At 43.1% G+C, this 24,752-nt stretch overlaps 1 protein-coding gene across 3 annotated transcripts in view; it reads right to left on the bottom strand.

The window, feature by feature from the left end:
• FLT3 (fms related receptor tyrosine kinase 3) overlaps nt 1–24,752 on the bottom strand; it is a 147,627-nt gene that overhangs the window by 40,272 nt on the left and 82,603 nt on the right. For all 3 annotated transcript variants that reach the window (XM_004458527.5, XM_023588787.3, XM_023588786.3), the window contains exons 2-9: nt 15,213–15,334; nt 12,936–13,138; nt 10,591–10,706; nt 6,158–6,287; nt 3,580–3,707; nt 3,034–3,173; nt 2,763–2,916; nt 1,684–1,852 (exon numbers count right to left, since the gene is read on the bottom strand). In XM_004458527.5, coding sequence (XP_004458584.2) covers nt 1,684–1,852; nt 2,763–2,916; nt 3,034–3,173; nt 3,580–3,707; nt 6,158–6,287; nt 10,591–10,706; nt 12,936–13,138; nt 15,213–15,334 — 1,162 coding nt within the window. The remainder of the gene's footprint in view (nt 1–1,683; nt 1,853–2,762; nt 2,917–3,033; nt 3,174–3,579; nt 3,708–6,157; nt 6,288–10,590; nt 10,707–12,935; nt 13,139–15,212; nt 15,335–24,752) is intronic.

The following is a 24,752-nucleotide window of genomic DNA, read 5'->3' as shown; positions in this document are numbered from 1 at the left end:
CCCTGATGGAGCCAGCTGTCTCCCTTTACAGAAGAACTGCAAGGAGTGAAGATTGGGGCCCTGGATGAAACCAAGTTCACTAGCCCCCCGGGCTGTATCAGAGACCAGTGGTCCTGTAAAACCCCTACAGGCTGTGCCACCCACACAGCGGCATTGCGCTCCCAGGCGGCCCTGGCCCTGCGGCGTGCCTGTCTAAAGCCGGGGATGAGCAGGGAAGGGACATTCTCTTTTTTGCCCTTGTAGCCCCTGACGGCATCAAAGTCATCAAGAAGACACGAAAGAAGTATGTGATGAGCTAAAGGGGGACGGAGCCTTTATCTCCTGGAGTCGGGTTTGAACTGACCCGGGAGCGACACATAGCAGGAGGACGCTGACCCTGCTGGCGTCCTTCTGCACGAGCACGGCTCGTGGCCGTCCGTTCAGCGGGTGGGGGGACCTGACCCCGCTGATGATTCCAAACCAGAGCTCCAAGGCCACGCTTCTCCACCAGGACCGGTTCCGCCCGTCCCCCTCCGCGGGGACCTTTGGCACTGTCTCGGGACATTTTAGGTGTCTCAACTGGGGGGCTGCTACTGGCATCTAGAGGCAGAGTCAGGGATGCTGCTAAGCATCCTGCCATGCCCAGCACAGCTTTATCCACAGCAAAGAATTGTCCAGCCCCAAGTGGGCCGCTGTTGAGAAATCCTGTTCTAAGGAGAATAAAGGTCGTGAGGGTCACTCAGTTTACAGGTCAAAGGTTGAATTCCTCATGACCTGAAAAGTGAAAACTTTGAACAACAGGAGTTGTGGGCAAGAGAGAGCAGACCGTTCCATGCAAACCCTGTCTTACAAGTCTTTCAAAAATAGCAAACAAGGATCGGTCAGAACCCCTCTGGGCCATAAAGAGTAGTAGAGTGAAGTGCAAAAACCACCCGGAAGAGGCAAGGTGAGGAGGGCCAGCTCTCACTCTTATCTAGACCAGAGTTGTCCAACAGAAATAGAAGGTGAGTTCCGGATGCAAGCCATACACGTAACTTAAAACTATCTAGTTCACCACGGAAAAAAGGTAAAATTAATTTTACGTAATCCTTTAACTCGCTGTATCCAAAAACACTATCATCTCAACATCTAATCGATTTAAAAATTATTTATTTCCACATTCTTTTTTTTTTTTTTCCACATCAGGTCTTTGAAATCCAGTGTCTTTTACACTGACAGCACATCCCAGGTAGGAACTAGCCGCCTTCCAAGTGCTCGCTGCCATCGGGGCTGGCTGTCGTGTGCACAATGGCAGGGCCTAGACCTCTAGACATAAATTAATACCCCCTAGGTAATGCTTTCCTGTTTTTAAGGAGTTTTACTTCCTCAGTCATTTGCAAATGTGCTAAGGGGATGCGGTGCAGCGCAGGGCAGAACTCTCAAATAGGAAGTGTCTGTGACTCAGGCCGGCCACAGCTCCCTGCTCATACTGATAGGGCCCTTTCCGTTTTTCATGTTGGAGGTTACACTATCGGAATCGATTATAAGTCTGCTACCTGTGTTCTTGCATCTGCTTTCCATTCTCTAGTCTCTGATTTCAACTCAAGAATGTACAGATCCCATAAAAAGTGTATTCTCTTCCTTAAGTACAAAACTGGTCTTCTCCAGGCAATGAGGAGGGAGAACTGTGCTAAAAAAAAAAAGATCAGCTGTTTAGCATCTCACCTGTATCCATCCTCAAGACTCTTCTGTTCACAGGGGAAGGATTTTTGAGAAAAGGTCCACACACATTTGATCTGTGGGTATGCCTTAACCCTAACAGAAAAACAAAACTCTTCATACTGGTCAACTTCATAATCTTCATTTGAATTGGAACCATTTATAAATCCCTTTTCTATAAAAAAAAAACAAAACAAAACAAAACAAAAGACACATATTTACAAATGAGATAAGGAGACTAATATGACAATATCTTGGGTCATGAGTATGATGCAAGAAAACTCAGGTATGGGCGTGCTGCAGGTAGATTTGATAGCCCATAAAATGCAGGATTCCCATTCCTATTCCCAGGCATAACCTTGGAATCAAGGTTTCTCTAAGAATTGGACATAAACGGTTGACTCTCTTCCCAGAGAAATGGGAATTCTCTGGGCCAAGTACACACTAGGAGCCCACTGAGAGTTCAGAAACCCCTGCTCTTGGCTAAACGTCTCTGCCAGTGACGTTCCCACGTAAAATAAACTCCAGATAAGAGTGCACTACAAGGTTTCCTTAGAGAAAATTCCTTCTTGTTTGCTGAGTGAATCACTATTATTTTTAGCATTTTCGTTATGGCTGAGGATGTAATAAAATTTGAGACTACTTAGGCTTGGTTATCTTCAAATCCTCGATAGCCCGTGCACATTGCAATTCATCTAAGGGCTTGTACAGTTTTCTCAGCCACTGCTCATCGCCCTCTGTTGCTTCTTAGAATAGCAAGTATTTATTAAGTGCCTATTCAGTGTCAGGCTCTGGGCTGAGCTATACAAGGACAAGGACCTAAGGGGTTGCTCCTGGTCTTAAGAAACTTAAATTCTATCAGAGGACAAAAATATACAAACAGACAGGCCGCATTACATGGTCCCAGCTTCACTGGAGGGGAAGAGACTGGGAAACTTACATTAGGGAAAGTATTCTCAGTCAGTTCCTTTTTCAGCTTTTAAACAATAACATAATATGGAGATTACAATTTGCACTACATCCCTCATGTGCCACAATAAAGCAACTAAAATATGAATAAAGCTTGCACTGGCAGCCTGCATTACCTAGGACAGTAACCAAAGCAGATTTACTGGGATGCTCTGAAGAGGAACAAGTGTAATATCCAGTATCATTTCTTCCCACTGATGATACAAAAGCAAACAGAATCCGTATCATAGTTCTGTTGATTGAATAGGTACTCATCTCAAAGTAGCTCCCCTAGATTTTAATAAAACAGAGTTTGAATTTAATGTTTGCAACCTGTACCATCAAATTGTTCTACATCATCAGAATACAACATCAGCAAATCATCAGACTACGACATCGACAAATTACCTCCTTTAGAGCTTTGTTTTCTAATTTCCAGGTGAGCCCGAATCTGTGGTTTACATATGCTGCTTTGCATCTTATCCATAAAGGTTCCCCCACTTTGAGAAATAACTGTGGCAGTGTTGTCTGAGGAGTTTTATTTAGATCTAGAAGACGAAAGCATCCACGGTAAGGAAACAGTGATTTTTCCTCATTGCAAAATATATTCTGAACATTTTGAAGAACAAAGATTCTGACGTTATCGCAAATGTTCCTAACCACATCTACAGAGGCATCTTTTAGAGAGTGACTCCTCTTCTAAGAAGAAATCAGTATTTGCAGAATTCATATGGCTTTCTTGTTTTTAGGAGGTGTCACCTATTGAACCTGGGACTTCATGCATGCGAGGCACGTGCTCAACCACTGAGCTACACCTGTTCCTCCATACTGCATTTTAAGTGGTGTAAAGGAAACAGCATGTCTGGAGTTGCATGATTACCTAAGCAGTTAGTCCCAGAGAGTCTGGGAATCACAGTCACTGAAAACAAAAGTACATCATATAATGGTTTTTACCTATTGTGAAGAGCTTGGTACATTCCTTGCCAAATTCATTTCTTGCACAGCACCTTATGTCTGTTCCAAATAATTCATGAAGTACCTTATCCTTCTTTTTAATAACTGCGGGACTTTCTTCCTTACAGCTGAAAGGAGAAAATAAATGCCATTTTACAAAACATGCCATCAAATCACACAGGAATATTTAGGAGAAGAACAAAGGTAGGTGAGCCCAGCACAGGCAGGTCAACAGGCCAACCAGCCTACAGCCGTGGTTTCAGCCAGTCTTCAGGGAACTGGCTGCTTCGCTCATCATCGTGGCCCATTAGGATAACACCCAAGATAACGCTAGCGGGAAGCAGGTTTGGCCCAGCCCACAGGGGGATGGGGCGCCCGCCTACCACATGGGAGGGCCGCGGTTCAAACCCCGGGCCTCCTTGACCCGTGTGCAGCTGGCCCGTGTGCAGTGCTGATGCGCGCAAGGAGTGCCGTGCCACGCAGGGGTGTCCTGGCGTAGGGGAGCCCCACATAGGAGTGTGCTCTATAAGGAGAGCCAGCCTACACGAAAACAGCACAGCCTGCCCAGGGTGGCGCCGCACGAGGGAGAGCTGACGCAGCAAGACGATGCAACAAAAAAGAGACACAGATTCCCGGTGCTGCTGACAAGAATAGAAGCAGTCACAGAGGAACACACAGCGAATGGGCACAGAGAGCAGACAACGGGGAGGGAGGGGAGAGAAAGAAATTTTAAAAAAAAAAATCTTAAAAAAAAAAACAGTTAAAACTTGTTTGGTTGACCTCCTTTTTCTTTTTCTTGTCTTTTTCTTTTTTTAAGACAGGGCAAGAAAGAATTGAGAAAGGAGAAAGAAAGGGGAGAAAAGCGAGAAGGGGAAAAGTATGCCGGGTTTCAACCCAGTTTAACAAGGGAGGTATCTTTTCCCCGGAAGCACAGAGACATCCAGGGAGAGGGGACGTGAGTGAAGAGGAAGAGTCACTGCGTTCTCACACCACATGGAGGGGGAGAGCGCCGGCCTCGCCCTCACAGGGAGAGGTTCTGCCGCAGCTCGGGTTCCTGACCAGCTTCCTCAACCGTTACCTTTGCCAGAACAGATAAAACTGGTTTGGGGACCTGCAAAGATCCACTCCCTCTGCCTCTCCTCTCCATCACTTTAGTCAGGCGTATTCTTTTCTTGGTTTCCCTATCACTCCTCGGGTTTTATTTTTCTTATTACAAGACAACAATACATTGGGGTCATGTAGAAAATTTGGAAAATACAGGAAAGCCCAAAGAGAAGAATTTTAAATGACCCTGAGGGAACAACTGTTCCCATTTTGGGGTGTATCTTTTCAATCTTTAATTTTTCTGCCCATACGTTTCATATATATCTACATATAATCTCTTTTTCTTCTAAAACCTGAGATAATATTCGTATTGCTTGGTAACCTGTTTTCACTTTTTTCTCCTTCTGTTTAGTTCTCTTTAAAAAAAAAATTGTCCCATAAAATTTATTTCAAACCACATGAGTTCTTTCTTTGTATTTCGCTGTAGCATTCATGAATAACAAAAGAAAAGATTTCAGATTTCTATTGTACTTTCTGCCAGGCACTGTTCTATGTGCTTTACACATACGAATTCCTTGATTCCTCATAACAGTCCTATAATCTAAATACTATAATCATCCCCATTCTTCTGCTGAGGCACAGAGGTTAAGTAACTTGTCCAAGACCACAGAGCTACCAGGGAAGTCAGGGTTCAAACCCAGGCTGTCTGGCTCTAGACAGAATCCTTAAAGAATCATAGTTGGGAAGCAGATGTGGCTCAACTGACAGAGAGTCCGCCTACCATATTAGGAGGTCCAGGGTTCAAACCCAGGGTCTCCTGGCCCACGTGGTGAGCTGGCCCACACACAGTGCTGCCGCACACAAGGAATGCCACGCCATGCCAGGGTGTTCCCCGCGGAGGGGTGTCCGGCGTGCAAGGAGCACGCCCTGCAAGGAGAGCCGCCCAGCGCTGAAAAAGCACAGCCCACCCGCAGTGGCCCCGCACACACAGAGAGCTGACGCAGCAAGATGATGCAACAAAAAGAGACACAGATTCCCAGTGCTGCTGAGAATGCAAGTGGACACAGAAGAACACACAGCGAATGGACAGAGAGCAGACACCGGGGGGAGCGGAGGGAAATAAATAAAATTAAAAAAAAAAAAAAAAAAAGAATCATAGTTTAACTGCTTTTCCAGACTGAAGAGAATGATGACAAATTAACTGAAAATAACAAGTTATTTTTAACTTGTAAGGGAATTATACTCTAAAATCAGCACCTTTCTTTGTTCCCTAGCCAGATGCTCAAGGAGCCAAAAGTCTTGTAGCCTACAAAGCAGTTTTATGTGCATAGTGCCGCGCTCTGGAAAGACCCTGCTGTAGAGTGAGATGAGGGCCGAGGCACCCCAGCCCACCCCCCACTCCCACCCCGTGAAGCCCCTCCTCGTCACTCTTTAAGTCCAAAGCTTCCTGTTTCAAGGGAATAAATTACATTTTACTCACAGTATGATGTCAACTATGTTAGGAAAGACCAAAAAAGGAAAACGATAGTCATACCTTCTGCTCTGAGAATCACAGAACAGCCACTCCACAGTCGGTTCTGGATTGCTCTCAGATATGCAGACCAGCGCGTCCTGATTGTCCATTTTTCTAAAGTAAGGTCTTCTTAGTGTGTAGAGCAGTGTATCTAAAGCATCACAAGTTATTACCACCTCAGTATTTTAAAAACAGTTATTCTAACAGCAAATAAAACAATTCTACCTCATTAAGGAAAGTTAGTGTTTTATACCATAGCAATGTCTTCTGTTCCCCACCCCTCCATCAATATATGAAGCTCAACTCTCCTTAAACTCCCACTTTGAAACATTCATCCTCTTGGTTAACTTCCTAGGGTATTTCACAAATCGTCAGATAAATAAAGTAAATGGAGTGAAGTCAAGTAAGAATATAAATATTGATATGTATAAGAAAAAGAAAACTAGTGATAACATATAGTTTAAAGCCCAGCTTTCTTTCCATCATTTTATCTAGAACTAGGTCAAAATATACTCAGATTTAGAAATGCAGACACATGGTAGGATGGAGTTCGAATTTAAACCATTGTTCCAGTTCAGTTGGCCCACCAACCCATTCTCCTCTCCCAACTACGCTTTACATGTCAGTTTCCTACTTCTGCTTGCACCTCTCCAGTGATGGGAGTTCACTACAGCCTGAGAAAGATCAGTCCGTTTCCCAACCTTTTTTGTCTTCAAGAAAGTTTCCTTACATGAATTCCAATTTCTTTCCTTACAATAAATTTCGTTTAAAAATATTATGCAATATTTGATATATATATACAAAAGGATATATGAGCTATATGATTTGAGGCATAATTGTATTTGTAAAATACCCATGGACTCACTATCCAACTTAATAACTGGAATAGCAATAAATAGCTTAGAATGGAACTCTTGTGCTTTCCCCTCCCTTAACCCTAGGTAACTATTTTACATGTATGTGTGTGCGCATGTCTGTGTGCTCCCAAACAACACTTCTATTTGTTTGGTTTGTTTTGAGTTTCAAAATATATCACCCAATATGTAGTCTTCTACAGCTTCATTTTTTCATCCAACCTTATGTTTTTATGATTCATTTATGGTTTTGCATGTGGCTATAGCTCCTTCATTTTTTACTGTTTTATGGTATTTCACCAGTGAATACATCACAATCTATTTTCCTTTTTTTTTTTGCAATGGACACTTGGGTTGCTTCCAGTTTTTTATATTATCAAAAATGGTGCTATGACTATTCTGTTCTGGTCTACTGAGGCATGTATGTAACAGTTTCTCTAATAATACCTAGGAGCAGACCTGCTGGTTTATACGATATGTGGATGTTCAGCTTTACACAATAATGACCTTTTGCTTTCCAAAGCGGTTATACTAATTTACACTTACAGGCTATGAGAGTTCCCCATTGCTCTACGTATTCCGCACGACTTCTGAAGTTTGGCCAGGTTAATGCATGTGCAATGGTATGTCATTGTGGTCTTAGTTTCCATTTCTCTGATTACTAATGAGGTCATACATCTTTTCACATGTTTAATTGACCATTTAGGTTCCCTATTCTGAAAATGAAATGCCTGCTCATGTCTTTTGTTCATTTTTCTATTGGTTTTAATTGTCGTTTTTCTTACTGATCTATAGTACTGCTTTACATATATTATGACTACTTCTCCTTTGCTGATTATGTATATGGCAAGTATCTTTTCCCATTTTGTGGTTCTTACTTTTGCTTCCTATAATTTTTAATGTTTGGTCCCAATTTCACCATCTAGAGTAATTTTTTTTTAAAGTCTAGATCTGTTTCCACATGTAAACACAAATATTTAAAATCAGAAACTGCAGTCACGTGAGGTAATTACCATCCACGGTATTTTAACTTCTATATTACACTCCAATCAATCTTCTCCTCTCCTCAAAATATTTCCTTCTCTGTGCTAAACATTCCCAATTCCTTTAACTCCTCCTAATTTAATGAATTCCAAGTTCTTCACTATCCTGACTTCTCTATTTTGTCAATATTAATCTGAAAATTTGAGAACTGAAAATAATGTTTTTAATTTCCTTAATCTAGACATTAGAGTTCCATTAACACTGCCAAGGTTCAAATTTACTTTTTTAGCAACCATGCCACAATGTAGATAAATACTGAGCTTGTGGTTGACTAAGCCCTTTGCTCTTTTTCACATTGACTGTTGCCAAGTCTCCCCCACCTGATATATTTCTTAATATCACCATTCAGTGGAATGCTAAAGGCATGTTACAATTTACTTGAATGATTACATTGTAAATCTTGGATGAAAGGAAGATACCTTAAAAATATTATCACAGAGAAATAGCAGATGCCCACTTACCTTACACAAATTCAACCATAACTCCTGAAAGGAAGGAAGGGCAGGGGAAGGAGGAAGGAAGACTGGACAAGAAGTCCCTCATCCTGCTCCCACCTGGAACACGTACTTACTGTCCCAAAGAGGCCAAGGAGGCAGGGCCAGAGGGGAAGGCATGAAAATCAAAGAGCAACCAAAGGGAGCGGAGGTGGGTCAAGCCATTGGGTGCCTCCCTCCCACATGGGAGGTCCCGGGTTCAGTTCCCGGTGCCTCCTAAAAGAAGATGAGCACACAACCAACAGACACAGAGAGCAGACAGCACGGGCAAAACAATGGGGGAGAGGGGATAAATAAATAAAATAAATCTTTTTTTTTTTAAGCGCAATCAAAGGTAATTCTTGGCTTTTGCGCTTCTAGGGTTCTGGTCCTGTCTATTTCAGAGTCACTGAAGGGCTTTTCAGAACTAATTTTGACTTGGCCTGGTTTTTGCTTACTGGCTGACTTTAGAACCTTTCTCCCACCTCCAAGTGCCAGTAGGAACACACTTCTGAATAGCTGTGAGGGTCTGAGTAGAGCACCCCAGGAAAGGGTCGCTGGGGTCATTCTCAGCCCGAGGCGCTTTCAGGAGCTGCACGCACCTGCCCAGAGGCAGAGAAAAACTCCTCCAGCTGTACTGAGGCACGGCCAAGGAACCTAATTTGAAATCACACAAGCCCAGAGTTTTCCAAACACTGCCTTGGCCTCCAGATCCACTAGGACCTCCCGGTAGCCCTTCATGAGCCGTGGAAGGTGAAGCGGTGCATTCATTGGTGGGACCCAGTCCCGTTCATAATTGGGACAAAGTGCAGGGAGCCAGCTACACAGGCAGGTGGTCGTTCTGGCAAGCCCACAGCTGCCTCCCTTGGAGCTCCCATCTGGCATCTGGATGCCCCTGCACAGTCCTAAGCAGAAGCCACGAGCCACACGTGGCTATTTAAATTTAAACTAATTAAAACGAAACAAAATTTAAATTTCAGTTCCTCAGTAACACTAGCCACATTTCAAGTGTTCGACCGTCGCCTGTGGCCGGTGGCTATTCTACTGGCTGGCATAGACATCGGGGATATTTTCATCAACTCTGAAAGTTCTGTAGGAGAAGGCTGAGACCTTATAAGCCCTCAAGGTATGTATCTGTAGCCCCATTTTACAGATAAGGAAATTGAGGCTCAGGGAGCTTAAGTGACCTGTCCAAGGCGGTAGTATCACACCCAGAATTAGAACCCAGATCTTCTGACTCCAAGTTCAAAATGCTTTCCGCCTCTTCCCTGTCAGTTATCTGCCACAGAAAAACGGGGGTCCTGACTCGAGGGTGTCCCAAGTTCTTAACAGCCCTTTTGTTCTGAGTCCATGGGTCATAGCAGAGATTCTCAAGAGATTATATGGATGAAGTGAATTCAGTCCAGGCAAACCTGCACAGTGTGTCAAGAGCAGCTTGTGAAGGTATTCAGTTCCGGTGCTGTTGGCGGGACCCCCGAAAGTTAATATAGAGCGACCACATGACCTGACAATCCCGCTTCTAAGTTCAGGCCCAAATGAAGTGAAAGCAGGGACCTGAACAGACACTTGGACCCCAATGTTCACAGCAGCATAATTCACAAGAGCCAAAAAGGTGGAAGCCACCGAGTGCCCCTCTGCAGGTGCATGGATAAACAGAAGGTGGTATATGAGCCATCCGTAAAAAGGAGTGGAGTTCTGATAGACGACGGGGGTGGGCCTTGAAGACACGGCTTCCACTGAAACAAGCCAGACGCAAGGGACAGATGTTGTATGCTCTCATTGATACAAAATAATTAGAATAAGAGAATTCAGAGTCAGAAACCAGGCGCCAGGAAGTTATTGCCCAACGGGAACAGAGTTTCTGTTTGGAGCGAGGGGAAAGTTTTGGTCATTGAAGATCGTGAAGGCGGTAGCACAACATTGTGGATGTAATTAACGCCACTGAATCAGGGACTGGAAAAGTGGTTAAAAAGGGAAACGTGACGTTGCATATATGTTCCCATAATTTTAAAAAAATGTTTTTAAAGCACTGACGGGTTTAAACCGCTCCTTGGGGATATTGGGTGCCGGAAGCTGAACTTACTTCTTATACTCACTGTAAACAATATCGTGTAATTGGCAGGCGCACTCTGAATCAAAAGGAGGTATTCTCCAGCTTGGGTTTCTGTCATTTTCAAAATGACCATGGAAACCACTCCCCTGCAAAACAGGGAAGAGAACTTGTTATTTTGGAAAATTTGTGAAACTTGCGACATAAAATTTCAGACTGAGTCAGAAGGCTGGCGCAGGCCGCCTCTGCAGCTCTGCCCTGTGGCTGGCGCCGGGAGCAGAGCTGCGCACTCCCCCTGGCAACCTGTCCTTTGTCCCCTGACTTCTCACCAGGGCGTGCACCCCGCCCCGCTGCCCTCGCCTAGGCCCCCAAGTGCCTTAGAGGGAGCACTCCCATCCCAGCACACAGGGCCCCGGGGGGGAGCCTGCCATTCCCTCCAGTGACGGCACTTGCCACCACCGCATCCGCCTGTCACCAGCCTGGCAGCCCCATTCGCAGACAAGCTGCCCTCGAAGCGTGACGCAGGGCACGTCATGGGGCAAGCATGCTGCCGTCTCTACAAGGAAGAGGACAAGCAAAATCTGACGCAAGGCATTTTCCTATGAAGTAATAATTACTACTGGCCCATCGGGTAGACGTAAGGAGAAAGATGCCTCAGTATTAGCATTTTTAACTTTCCAGAATTGACTTCTGCATTCTCTTCAGGGAAAAACACCTTTCATGTGTATTTGGTGAAAGCCATTCTCATTCAAGGGTAAAATATTTGCTAGTAGTTTGTTGAGAAATCTTGGATTTAAATTCATACTTTCTGACTTTTAGATCCTTACTACTCAAAATGGGGTCCAAGGTCAACAGGACTAGCCTCCCTGGGAGTTGATACAAATGCAGAATTCCAGGGCACCACTCAGATCTGTTGAATCAGAATGCGCATTTTAAGGAGAACCTCAGGCTGTCTAAGTGCACAAGAAAGCGGAGAGGCAAGGCTTTAGAGCACCACGTAACACAGTTGAAGAGTGTGCGTGCTTGTATTCGGATGGACAATTAGGTGTGTGTGTGTGTGTATGTATATATAACATATATATATATTTGATTTGCTTTGCAGCTCTTCTGGTGATATGCTTTCATGGAACCAAACATTTGTGAACTCTTGTGCATATACAAAACTACTAGACAATTACCAAAGCTTAGGCATTCAGTTGCTCTGCTTATGAGTCAAAGTCCAGATATAAATTTCTATGAGTCTCTACTTGGGAAAAGTAGCTAAAAATGTTTTGACACTAAATTCACCAACCCCCACGAGACCTATGACTTTAGCTAACAAACGAGGTTGTCTGACCTAGAGTAACAAGCAACCTTTTGGGGTGGAAAGAACCCCACTTATCTACTCTGATTTTGGTCTCAATCCGGTAAGAACTAGTGGCATAAAATCTAATCAGATCACCAGCGCATTTCTTGAGGCCAAAATTCTTAGTAGTAATTTGGTTTGACCTCAAGATAAAAGCAACTGAAAAAAAGAACAGAAGTAAGTAATACAATCTCCAAAGAGGAAAGGAAAATGAATGTGCTCCAAGATTGAGAACTAAACTTCAAAATTATAGCCACTGTTCTGAAAATTACTTGAGTTTGCTTGACCTTAAAGGAACACATCCCAACACTTTACAGAAGTAATTCTCAGAGGTGGTCCTCAAGATCAGCCAAGGCACAGGTAGTTTCTGTCCTTCTGGTTGGTTCTTTGGATGCCATTTACTCTTGGCTCCTGAAAAAACAATGCCTTCTCTTACTGCTGCCGGGAACCAGACCATCCCCAAGGATTTGAGAGAAAGGGGGAGATGGAAGTGGCCACTGCTAGCTGGTCTCCTTGAGAAGGTGAGATCGGCAGGCTGTGGCCAGCCTCATCAGCAATCTCGATTTAGGCTTGGGCATTATCAACATATTTTGGCAAAGATCATTATTATTATTTTTTATTATTAGATTAATGTTCCTCACAGGTCAATTTCTTACTAAAATAGTTTGCAGTTATTGCATATCATTGCAATTCTGCTCATCATATCATGAAACAAAATAGATAAAGCCACATGTTCTTTCCCCAAGCATTTCCAGAAAGAATTTCTTACTACTTGAATTGTAATGACATGAAAATTTTCTTTTCATCCTTCATAGGATATCCAACTAAAAACTAAATCACCTTAAAAATCCCACATACTTTCTCCTCCTTCCGTTTTACCCTTTCCCAGCCACTCCCTGCTTTCTTACGCCCTGACTTAGGTTTCCAGTTCATTACCTCATTTGAGATGAGAGTTCCCATCGGCCTGGTCTGAAACTTGAACAGACATTCCCAGTGAACCGCAGCTCAGGCCGACAAGGTAGCCCTGGCTTACCTGTTTTGCAAATCAAAGTCAGGCTGGCAACTGAGTGAGCGGTTTTTAAAGATCCAGAGGCAGGAAATGTTCCCAGGGAGATTGACCGTGACTTGCAGGGTGATGGATGCAGAGAGGTCGACTTCCACCTTGGCAGCTTGGTAGAGGGCCCCAGAGCTCTGAGGCCGCAAGGAGCACCCAAGGTCTTCCGCTGACCTTGAGAGCTGCGTCGTAGAAGGAATCACACAAAGTCACAGCTGTGCATTCAGTGCATCCTCTTTTTAGTTGCACGCTCTATCAGATACAACTATTTTTACAGACCAAGCACGTTGCAAACCACTGAGAACGTATTCACTGACTGAAAATTATATTAATGATAACTCCTTAGAGAAAAGGTAAGTAACCTTAGTCTGTTTCTAAAATGCTTCACAGACTTTAATTATAAAATTCCTAACACACAGGTAAAGAGTTTTATGATAATTGGTATGTAGATAAGAACTCAGTGAAGGGTTTGTAGTAAATTGGCATCTTTTGTCAGAGGGACTTGAAAAACCACATTATTTTCTGGGCAGAAGTCCCCACAGGTTCAGGGTGGCCACTGCACTCCCTCCTGCTTTCAATGCCTGAGATAGAGTGAGAGGAGGTTGTGGGGGCTACTTCCATCGCTGGACCCCTGTCCTACCTCCCAGTGTGTGCGAGTGAGGCACGTGCACCACACGTGTGCCGGCGCACACTCACCCCCTCCAGGCAAAGCGCTATCGGTCATAAACTGGATTTCTGGTTTTGTTTGCTTACTTATTCAGTAAATATCTGATAAGTTCACTTATTCAATATCTCATAAGTGCTGGACACTCTGCTGGGAATTAGGAGGCCAGAAAAGAAAGATACCGATATTAGAGGGTTTTGTGTCTAGTAGTCAAAGCACACGCTGAAATATGATGCACCCCATGGAGAGATGCCAACTATTTGAAAGGTAAAAAAATGAAGTGCTCTGGGACTTCGGAGGAAGGAGAGGCAATTTCCAGCTGGGACTCTAGGGATGTTTCACTGACCTGCAGCCATCGAGTTAGATCTTAAAAGAAGGGGACAAAACGGAGTCAAAGGGCAACTGACAGTGTAGGAGAAAATATTCAAAGCACGTGCCACAGATACAGGGCTAATACCCATTAAATTAAGAAGTCTTTAAAAATTGAGGGACAGAGGACCAAAAACAAGCAATAGACAAAAAAATTAAAAATGGTAAATTCCTGTTCCCTATTCATGCTAGGTATCAGGGACCTCCCAGAAGCCACGCCAAAGGAGGACACAGCTCTTGGTGGAAAGGGCTACCAGGTGGCTATGAGTATAGATGCTGCATCTGCATCAGATATGGGTCCATGATATATTTAAATATATGACAAGAAAGTCAATGTAGCCACAGTAGGTTTTGATAGTTTACAAAGAATGGGCTCTAGAGAAAAATATCTAAAGCCATAATTTTCTAAACTTTATTTTTATTTTTAACCTTTTATTTTAAAATACGCTCAAATTTACAGGACAGTTACAAAAATAAAACAAACCCCTTACAGAGAATTTGAATATATCTTTACTCCCTTCAGATCCCCAGAGCCACCAATTTTAACTTTTTACCACATTTACTTATCATTCTCTCTCTCTCTACCTACCTCCCTACCTATCTTCTGAACACTTGACTTTAAGTTGTATACATCATTCTCCTTGCACACTCAATACTGCCATGTTCGTTTCCTAAGAATAAGGATATTCACTTATGTAATCACCTTAAGTGCAATTACCACGTTCAAGAAATTTGACGTTGATGTAAATCTTCCAGTCTATATTCCATTTGTTTCATATGTCCCAATAATGTTCCTTTGAGCCTTTTCTCCTCTCTTGTTAGATCCCATCCAGGATCATGTATTGCAATTGATTGTCATTGTTTCTTTAGTTGCTCTTTCTTTCTTACTTTTAAAAATTGTGAACACCTACACAATGTAAACTTTCCCATGTCAAACACCCCAAGCATACCATTTAAGGGGGTTATTCGCATTCCCAATACTGCAGTGCCCTTACCACCTTCCATTACTAAAATGTTTCCATCTCCCCAAAGAGAAACCCTGCACCCACTGCGCATTGACTCCTCATTCCCCGTCTGCCCACCCCTGCCACCGGAAATTTCTGTCTCAATAAATTTGCGTATACTCCGATATTTTCTTTTTAGTACCCGTGGGGCCTAAATTTAACATCATAAATCTATAACAATCTATATAGTTTAAAGCTGAAATGTTAATACAATTTTACCGTGGGATATGATGATGACATCCCCACTGAAGAATCATTATCCTTATGACTGATTAAAACACACTTGATCACAGGCAGCTCTTGATTTGTAAGAGTCTCAAATATCATTGCTGAAAAAACAGCTGTAAAACAAAATAAAAACAGTGATGTCGATACAAGCACACCTTAAAAAGAAAATACGTATTCATCTTACAACAAAATGAAATCAATGGGGGAGGGGTGGGTTATATATGGAAATCCCCTATACTTTCCATGCAACTTTTCTGTAATCTAAAACTTCTTTAAAAATAAAGTGTATTAAAAAATGAAATCAAGGAAAATTGGCCAACATGAAAGTAGGTAGGACATACAATTTCGGAAAAGTCTTACTATAAATGAGAAACAGAGGTGCATAAGGTAGGCTGTCCAATGGGACAGTCTGCAACGATGGAAATGTTCTCCATCTCTGCCAGCCAATCCAGTAGCCATTCGCCACCTGTGGCTACTAAGCATTTAAAATGAGGCTACTAAAACACAAAACAAAAACAAACAAAAAAATGAGGCTACTATGACTGAGGACTGATTTTTCATATAAAAGCCATTCTTTATTCTTTATAGACCCTTGTTGGATGTTTTCTTTGTAATCATTGCCCTACATTTTCAAAATTCTGTGCCTTGGTGAGAGTCTATTTGCATCCTTTGGGTTGGATGGTTAGTGGGCTTTTTCAATCTAGAAACTCATTTCCTTCTGTCTGGGGAATTTTCTTGAATTATTTCTCTGTCCTCCTATTTCTTCGGGGTTTTCCTCAAATGACTGGCTGTCCTTGACATTTCATGTCAAAACGATGCACTTAAGGTCAATCCTAAACTCTGTGCGTGGAGGGTGGTCTGTTGCCTGGTCTTCTCTGTCAGTTCATCTTTAGGTCTTTTCTCATGGGCTGGTCAGAGTCCCCAGCAAAGACTCTTGTACCTTTTACTTGCTGCCAGTGTTCTAGAAGCTGTTGCTGGCAATTTATACTCTTGGGGAATCCACAGTGTAAATCAGCTTGCTGTCAGCTTTCCCAGCCTCCAGGTTCTGAGTCAGTGTTTTTCTTCTGCTTTCTAGTTTTCAAAAACTTTTTTATTTTCTCCTTCCTTATTCTTTTTACGTATTTATGTCTTTTTAAAAACTTTGCTGTCATTTGAATGGGACATTTGTAGAGACGGGAAGTAAGTGCATCTTTGTATCACATAACCTGAAACATTGGACCCTGCTTACAAACGTCAGTAGTGCACTATGGAAACTGCATATTAAGACACATCCGCTAATTTGTTTTATTCTGTCTTTATTCCTCTATTTTTTATTGGACAAGTCACATTATAGCAACGCTACTGGAAATTTAACTAAAAATTCAATCTAAATCCTGATATCCTAACAAACTTTCATTTCTCTGTTGCCTTTCCCATATGAATACATAGTTCTAAACTAATTGTATGGACAGAGTAGACAGTCTAAGCTTTAACATACTGTATCATAGGTATTTGTGTTACTACTTAGCATTGGTTTGCATTTCTTTAGCAGATATACCACAAACCACCTAATCATTTCCTCACATTTTGTGTTTCTTCCTGCTGTTTGAAATAATTCACCAAGCAGTTTATTTTTAAAATATTTCCTTAGTATAACCTTCTGGAAGTAGGACTAGTGGATTGTTTTCCAAAGCTGCTTTACCAATTTAAGTGGCACCTGTAAGGTGAGAATGTAACAGCTTCACCACCGCCTCATCAGCCTTTGTCACTAGATATTTTTTATTTTCCTTACCTTAATAAGACTAGGGACCCTAGTCTGTTAAAGGAAACGGAATGGAAACAACTGCAGTGGTAAGGGAAGGAAAAACAGAAGTCAACAAGAGTTTAACAACTTGTCCTATCCCGTTCCCTAACATTTTTTCCTCCCTCCTCTTTTTAAAAATACACCTAGAGTTTTATTAGGTATAATAAGTATACAATAAATTTAACATCTTTAAAGCGTACAATTTAGTAAATTTTGACAAATTTATACTTGTGAAATCATCACAAGATCAAGCTGGAGAACTTACCTATCACCTCCAAAAGTTACCTGTGCTCCTTTATAATCCCGCTGTCCCACCTACCCCCTTCCTCAATGCCAAGTGCATTAGTCAGCCAAAGGGGTGCTGGTGCAAAGTACCAGCAATCTGTTGGGTTTTATAAAGGATATTTATTTGGGGTAGAAGCTTACAGTCACAAGACCCTTAAGGGTACAACTCAAGGTACAATATGAGGTACTTTCTCACCCAAAGTTATTGGCCACGTTTGTTTTCGTTTTTTTTTTTTAATATTTATTTATTTCTCTCCCTTCCCTCCCATCCCGGTTGTCTGTTCTCTGTGTCTATTCGCTGCGTCTTATTTCTTCGTCCTCTTCTGTTGTTGTCAGTGGCACGGGAATCTGTGTTTCTTTCTGTTGCGTCATCTTGTTGGGTCATTTCTCCGTGTGGGTGGCACCATTCCTGGGCAGGCTGCACTTTCTTTCGCACAGGGCAGCTCTCCTTACGGGGCGCACTCCTTGCGCGTGGGGCTCCCCTACGCGGGGGGACACCCCTGCGTGGCAGGGCACTCCTTGCGCGCATCAGCACTGCGCATGGGCCAGCTGCACACGGTTCAAACCCCGGGCCTCCCATGTGGTAGACGGACGCCCTAAACACTGGGCCAAGTCTGTTTCCTTATTGGCCACGTTTTGGAGCAAGATGGCAAGCAATGTCTGCAAGGGTCCAGCCTTCCTTCTTCCTCTTTTTCCCCCCTCCTCTCCCCCTCCCTCTCCCTCTCCCTTGCCCTGCTGTTTTTGCTGTCTGTGTCCATTCACTGTGTGATCTTCTGTATCTATTACTCTCTTTTTGTCTTCTTGTCTTTCTCCTCAAGGATTCACTGGGATTTGATCCTGGGGACCTCTGATGCGGAGAGAGTTTCCCTGTCAATTGTGCCACCTCAATTCCTGGTCTCTGCTGTACTTCACCTTGACTGTCCACTTCATCTCCCTTTTGTTGCGTCACCATCTTGCTGTGTGACTTACTTGTGTGGCCACTGTCTCACTATGCGGGCACTCGGCTTGCTCCGCAGGCACTGGCTTGCCATGCAGGCACTCACACAGGCACTCGGCTCACCATATGGGCACTGGCTTGTTGTGTGGGCACTGGCTCACCATGCAGGCACTCATGTGGGCACTCAGCCTGCCATGCGGGCATTAGGCTCATGGCGCAGGCACTTGGCTCGTCATATGGGCACTTGGCTCACCATGTGGACACTCGCGTGGGCACTTGGCTTACCACGTGGGCACTCGTGGGCAATCAAGCTGCCCTGCAGGCACTCAGCTCACCACGCAGGCACTTGGCTCACCACATGGGCACTTGGCTTGCCATGTAGACACGCGCATGGGCACGTGGCTCACCACACGGGCACTCACGTGGGCACTCAGCTCACCGTGTGGGCACCTGACTTGCTGCGCAGGCACCTACATGGGCACTCGGCTCACCACACAGGCACTTAGCTCAGCACAAGGGCACTGGCTTGCCACACAGGCATGGCTTTTTCTCCTTCTTTTTCACTGGGAGGCCCCAGGGATCGAACCTGGCTCCTCCCATATGGTAGATAGAGGCCTTATCACTTGAGCCACATCTGCTTCCCCCTTCTTCCTCTTGAGTCTCCATGGTCCCAGCTTCTTCTATTATCAGCTGTGGACTGGGATAAGTCTTGTCTCTTTCCCAGGGCTCATTTCTCTCTGGGTTCAGCTGTTCTGCTCTCTCCAGAAGGCCAGCTGTAGACTCTCAGGCTCTCTGTCTTCCCAGGGACTCCGCTGTGTCTATGGAGCCATCTCTCTTTCTCTGTGTTCTTCTCCATGCATTTACTTCGCAGGGCTCCAACACCAATATTCTTAACTCTCTTCCCTGCCATGTCCTTTTCTCCTACTGATGTGACCCAATCAAAGTCCTAATTATAATTTAATCAAGTAGAAGTGAAACCTCTGAACTTAATACAATCAAAGGGGAACACGCCCAGAGGAACAGACCAGTTTACAAACATAATCCAGTATTTATTCTTGGACTTCATAAACAATGCCAAATTGCTTCACCAAGCAAACTCTGACCTGTTTTCTGTCACTATAAATAGTTTAAATTTCCTAGAATTTTGTGCAAATCAAATCGAAACATATGAATTCTTTTTTGTCTGGTTTCTTTCATTTCAGCATTTCTTTTTTTAGATTTATCCATGTGTTAGTAAATATCAGTAGTTCATGCTTTTTGGTTGCTGAGTTGAATCCTATTATAAATATAACACGGTATTTGGGGTGTTTCCAGTTTGGGGCTCTTACAAGTAAAGATGCTATGAGCATTTGTGTAAATATCTTTGTACAGACCAACACTTTCGTTTCCTTTGGGTAAACATCTAGGAGTGGAAGTCCTGGGTCATACTGCAGGTATATGTTTAGCTTTTTAAGAAAGAGTCACATGTTTTCCAAAGAGGTTATACCATTTTATATTCCCATTAGCAGTGTATGGAAATTCCAGTTGAGTCACATCCTCGTCGTCAATTGGTATGTTGAGACTTTTTAATTTTAGACATTCTAATAGGTGTGTTGCTGTATCTCATTGTGGTTTTTATTTGTATTTCCATACTGACCAATGGTGCTGAGAATCCTTTCAAGTGCTCATGTTCTATTCTATAGTGGATTGAATGGTGGCCCCCCAAAGCTATGTCAATGTCCTAATAATTGGACCCTGTGAGTGTTATCTGTTTGGGAAAAGTGTCAGTACAGATGCAATTAAGGCTCATGAGAAATAAGGTCAAATTGGATTACCCAGAAGGCTCTACCTCCACTGGCAAGTGTCCTTTAAAGAGACAGAAGGAAATTCACCGACATCCTGGAGAAGGCAATGTAAAGATGACCACAGAGAATGGAGTTATGCATCCACAAGCCAAGCTATGCCTGGAGTCACCAGCAACTAGGAGAGGCCAGGAAAGACCCTCCCCCAGGCCTACGGACGAGTGTGGCCCAGCCCACACCTGGATTTCAGGTTTCTGGCCTCCAGAGAGATGAGAAAATCATTTTCTCTCTTAAGTCACCCAAGTTGTGATAATTTGTTACTGCAGCTCCAGGAAAGCAATAGGCCCCCCTATATCTTCTCCGGTAATAGGACTTTTCAAAAACTTATCACAAAACAATTTTGGCCGTTTTCAATGTTTTTTTTTAACACTCTTAACTATTGAGCTTATAGAGGTTTTTTTCATACATACAGTATACAAGTCCTTTCTCAGATATTGCAAATATTTTCTAACAGTCTATGGCTAGTTTTTAAAGACCAGTTTTTAACCTTAAAGATGCCCAATTTAAAATAAATACATAAACAAAACTTTTAAAAGAAAAGCAAAAAAAAAATAAAAACAAAAAAAGATGCCCAATTTACCAATTTTTCTATTATGGATCATGCTTTTGATGATGTACCTAAAAAAAAGCTTTGCTCAACCTAGGGTCAAAAAGGTTTACTCCTATGTTCTCTTTCAGAAGTTGTACAGTTTTAGGTTTTACATATAGGTCTACGACCCTTTCTAAAATTTTTTTATTGTGGTTATATACATACAACACAAAATTTTCCATTTTAATCATTATCATGTGTGTCATTCAGTAATAATTACTTTCACAACATTGTGCTACCAACACCACCACACATTATCAAAATGTTGTCATCATCCCAAACAGAAACTCTGTGCCCAAAAAGAAATAATTCTTCATTACCACTTGCTATCCAGCCCCTGGTAATCTGTAATCCTGTAATCCACTCTCTGTCGCTATGTGTTTGTTTATTCTAGGTAGTGCATATAAGTGAAACCATACAATATGTGTCATTTGGGGTCTGGCTTGTCACTCAATATAATGTTTTCCTAGTTCATGCATGCTGCAATGTAACAGAATTTCATTCTTTTTAGGAATAATATTCCATTGTATGTACATACCACATTTTGTTTATCCATTCATTTACTTTTTTTCTTTTTTGTTGTCGTTTTCTTTTATTTCTTGTTTTCTTTTTTTCTTTTTCATTTTTTAGTCCATTCATCTATTGATGGACTCTTGGGTTGCTTCAACCTTTTGGAAATTGTGGCTAATGCTGCTAAGGTGTTAACACTGGCATACAAATATTTTTACAAGTCCCTGTTTTCAATTATTTTTGGGTAAATACCTAAAAGTGGATTTCCAGGTCATGTAGTCATTCTATGTTTAACTTTCTAAGGAACTGCCAAACTGTTTTCTACTGTGGCTGCACCGTTTCACATTTCCACCAGGAAATCATGACAGTTCCGCATCCATGCCAACATTTGCTATTTTTCATTTTTTCAGTAATAGCCATCCTTGTGGGTGTGAAATGGTGTTTCATTGTGGTTTTGATTTGCATTTCCCTAATGGTTAATGATGTTGAGCATCTTTTCATGTGCTTCTTAGCCATTTATTCATCTTCTTTGGAGAAATATCTACTCAAGTCCTTTGCCCAATTTTTAATTGGACTGTTTTTCTTTCAGTTGTTAAGTTTTAGGAGTTCCTTACATAGTTTGGATAATAAATCCTTATCAGATACATGGTTTCCAAATATTTTCTCCCATTCTGCATAGCTTGTTCTTTCACTTTCTTGATAATGTCCTTTGATACACAAATGTTTTTACTTTTGATGAAATCCAATTTGTCTATTTTTCTTTTGTTGCTCATACTTTTGATATCTATACTATATATATATATATTTTTTTAAAGATTTGTTTATTTATTTATTTATTTCTCTCCCCTTCCCCCCCTACCCCGGTTGTCTGTTCTTTGTGTCTATTTGCTGCGTCTTCTTTGTCCACTTCTGTTGCTGTCAGCGGCACAGGAATCTGTGTTTCTTTTTGTTGCGTCATCTTGTTGTGTCAGCTCTCTGTGTGTGCAGTATCATGCCTGGGAAGGCTGCACTTTCTTTCGCGCTGGGCAGCTCTCCTTACGGGGCCCACTCCTTGTGCATGGGGCTCCCCAGCACAGGGACACCCCTGAGTGGCACAGCACTCCTTGCACACATCAGCACTGCTCATGGGCCGGATCCACAGGAGTCAAGGAGGCCCGGGGTTTGAACCGTGGACCTCCCATGTGGTAGACGGATGCCCTAACCACTGGGCCAAGTCCGCCGCCTCTATACTATATTTTGAGTTAATTTCTGTATATGGTATGAGGTATGGATCAAAATTATGCATATGAACATATTTGCCTGTGAATATTTAATTGTTTCAGTGACATTTCTTGAAAGGGCAATGATTTATCTAATGAATTGCATCCATATATTTGTCACAAATAAATTAATAAGGCTTGACCAAGGTGGTAATGTAAGATGATTCATGGTGCTAGTCCCCTAGGGAATCTTTGAACAACTAGCAAAAATTGGCAGAGCAATCTTCCTCAATAACTCCTGAAAAGAGTTAATGGGTTATAATAACTGGGCCAGTGCTGAATCAATTAAAAAATGGTGACACAACCAGCAAGATGGTGGCTGAATCCTTACTCCTAGAGTCAGCTCCTGCTGTAGGGCAGTTGGTAAACACCCAGAGCTATGTGGAGCTAGCTGAAATACCTGTTTGGGGGCTCCAGGAGGCCAGAAGAGCATCCTGCAACATCTTTGAAGGAACGGAAGGAAGAGACTGACCATCTGCTGAAAAGACTCATAAGTAGAGGCTCCACAACACAGAGGCTGGTGTCCATCCTCCACTGGAGGCATGAGCCACCTCAGGAGCTGTTCCACAGCTGGAAATGAAAGCTCCACTTCCCAAAAATGGTGGAGGAAAAGACAGTGGGGCACCAACTTCACCTACTGATGAGTATATTCAGTGGGCTAAAGTATAATCCTGAGAAAACTAAAGTTTGAGCCTGACCAAGCCAGAAAGAGGCTGGGAGCCTCCATCTTAACCCTGTGCCTGGCACGAGGGGAAGCGGGGCAGACTGAAAATCACAGTGCTGGTGGCGACTGGCTTCTTTCCATCCAGGTCAGACTGCAGCTCTAGCCTAGGCCCCAGTGTCACCTCCAGCAGGGAGGAAACTGAGGGGACCTGCACCAGCATCTCCAGGAAATTACTGGCCAAGCCATGGAGGCCAGTGATCATCCTACTCTGGCAGCACAAGCCGCCGCAGGAGCTGCTCTGTGGCTGGAATTGGAAGCTCCATTTCCCCAAAACAGGGGAGGAGGAGATGGTTGGCTACCGATTTGACAACTGAATGGTAGACTCACATGCCTTAGATATAACCCTGGGAACAGCTGGGGTGTGAATCTGCCCAGGTCAGAAAGAGGCTAGGTGGCCACTGTTTTTACTCCGCCCCCAGCCTATGGGAAAGCCAGGACCGAAAATCACAGTGACAGGGACAGGAAGCAGTTTCTTCCACCTAGATCATCCTGCAGCCCCAGACTAGGCATCAGCCCCACCTCTGGCAGGGAGGAGGCTGAGGAGCGCTGTCCCAGCCTATCCAAGTAAATGCAGGTAACTTTGGCTGGCACAGATTGAAAGTCAGAATTCTACCTAGACAACTGCGGTCATCTTGGACCTGCACGGCACAAATTGCTGCCCACACCTGCAGCTCCATCCCCACCCCAGGCAGGGGAGAAAGGGGCAGAAAGTTTCATCAGTCTCTCTGGGCAACTACAGTCTAGGACTGCATGACTCAAATTATTCCACACAGCTGTGACTCTGTCCCTAATCCTGGTAAAGAAGAAAGGTGGAAGAAGCTTCATTGGCCCCTGGCGCAATGAGGGAAGCTTGATCCTCTACAGCTTACAGCACCAATTACATGCTTGGCTCCAACTGCACAACCAGCAAGGGAGAAAGGGCAGGAAGCCCTAAACTACAGAGAAAAACGGCACCAAGTAAGCCAGATGTGAAGACAACAAAAAATTACAATCCACACCAAGAAACAGGAAGATATAGCCCAGTTAAAGGAACAAGATAAGCCTCCTGATGACATAAAGGAGTTCAGACAACTCATCATAGATGTTCAAACAAATCTCCTTAATAAATTCAATGAGATGGCTAAAGAGATTAAGGATATTAAGAAGACACTGGATGAGCACAAAGAACAATTTGAAAGTGTACATAGAAAAATAGCAGATGTTATGGGAATAAAAGGTGCAATAAATGAAATGTAAAAAACATTGGAATCATATTGTTGGAGAAAATACGGCTCTTACTGGAACACGGAGACTGATTGACCACAGGCAGAAAATGTATTTATTGAGAAACTTTCCCAATGGAGGGGGTCTGAAAAACAGACTTCAGTCCCCCCACCAGCATGGTGGGGGTCTGAAGAGAGACCACAGCCCACCCCTGGAAGGGAGGATTTGGATTTATACAGAACTTTCCTAGGCGGGGAAATGATAGTTGGTGGAGGGGGTTGAGTGTCTGAGTGAAGTGCAGGGACCAATAGGAAGCCCTAGGGATGAAAACTTTCCCTGATAGTGACTAGAAGATAGTGGGTTAGGGAGTTATGGTTTCTTGGAATGCTGTAGGAGCAGA

The sequence above is a fragment of the Dasypus novemcinctus genome, chromosome 15 (assembly GCF_030445035.2).
Source record: "Dasypus novemcinctus isolate mDasNov1 chromosome 15, mDasNov1.1.hap2, whole genome shotgun sequence".
In the NCBI taxonomy this organism is placed as follows: Eukaryota; Metazoa; Chordata; class Mammalia; order Cingulata; family Dasypodidae; genus Dasypus; species Dasypus novemcinctus.
The sequence above is the reverse complement of the archived record's forward strand: the minus strand, read 5'-3'. Positions and strand labels throughout refer to the sequence as shown.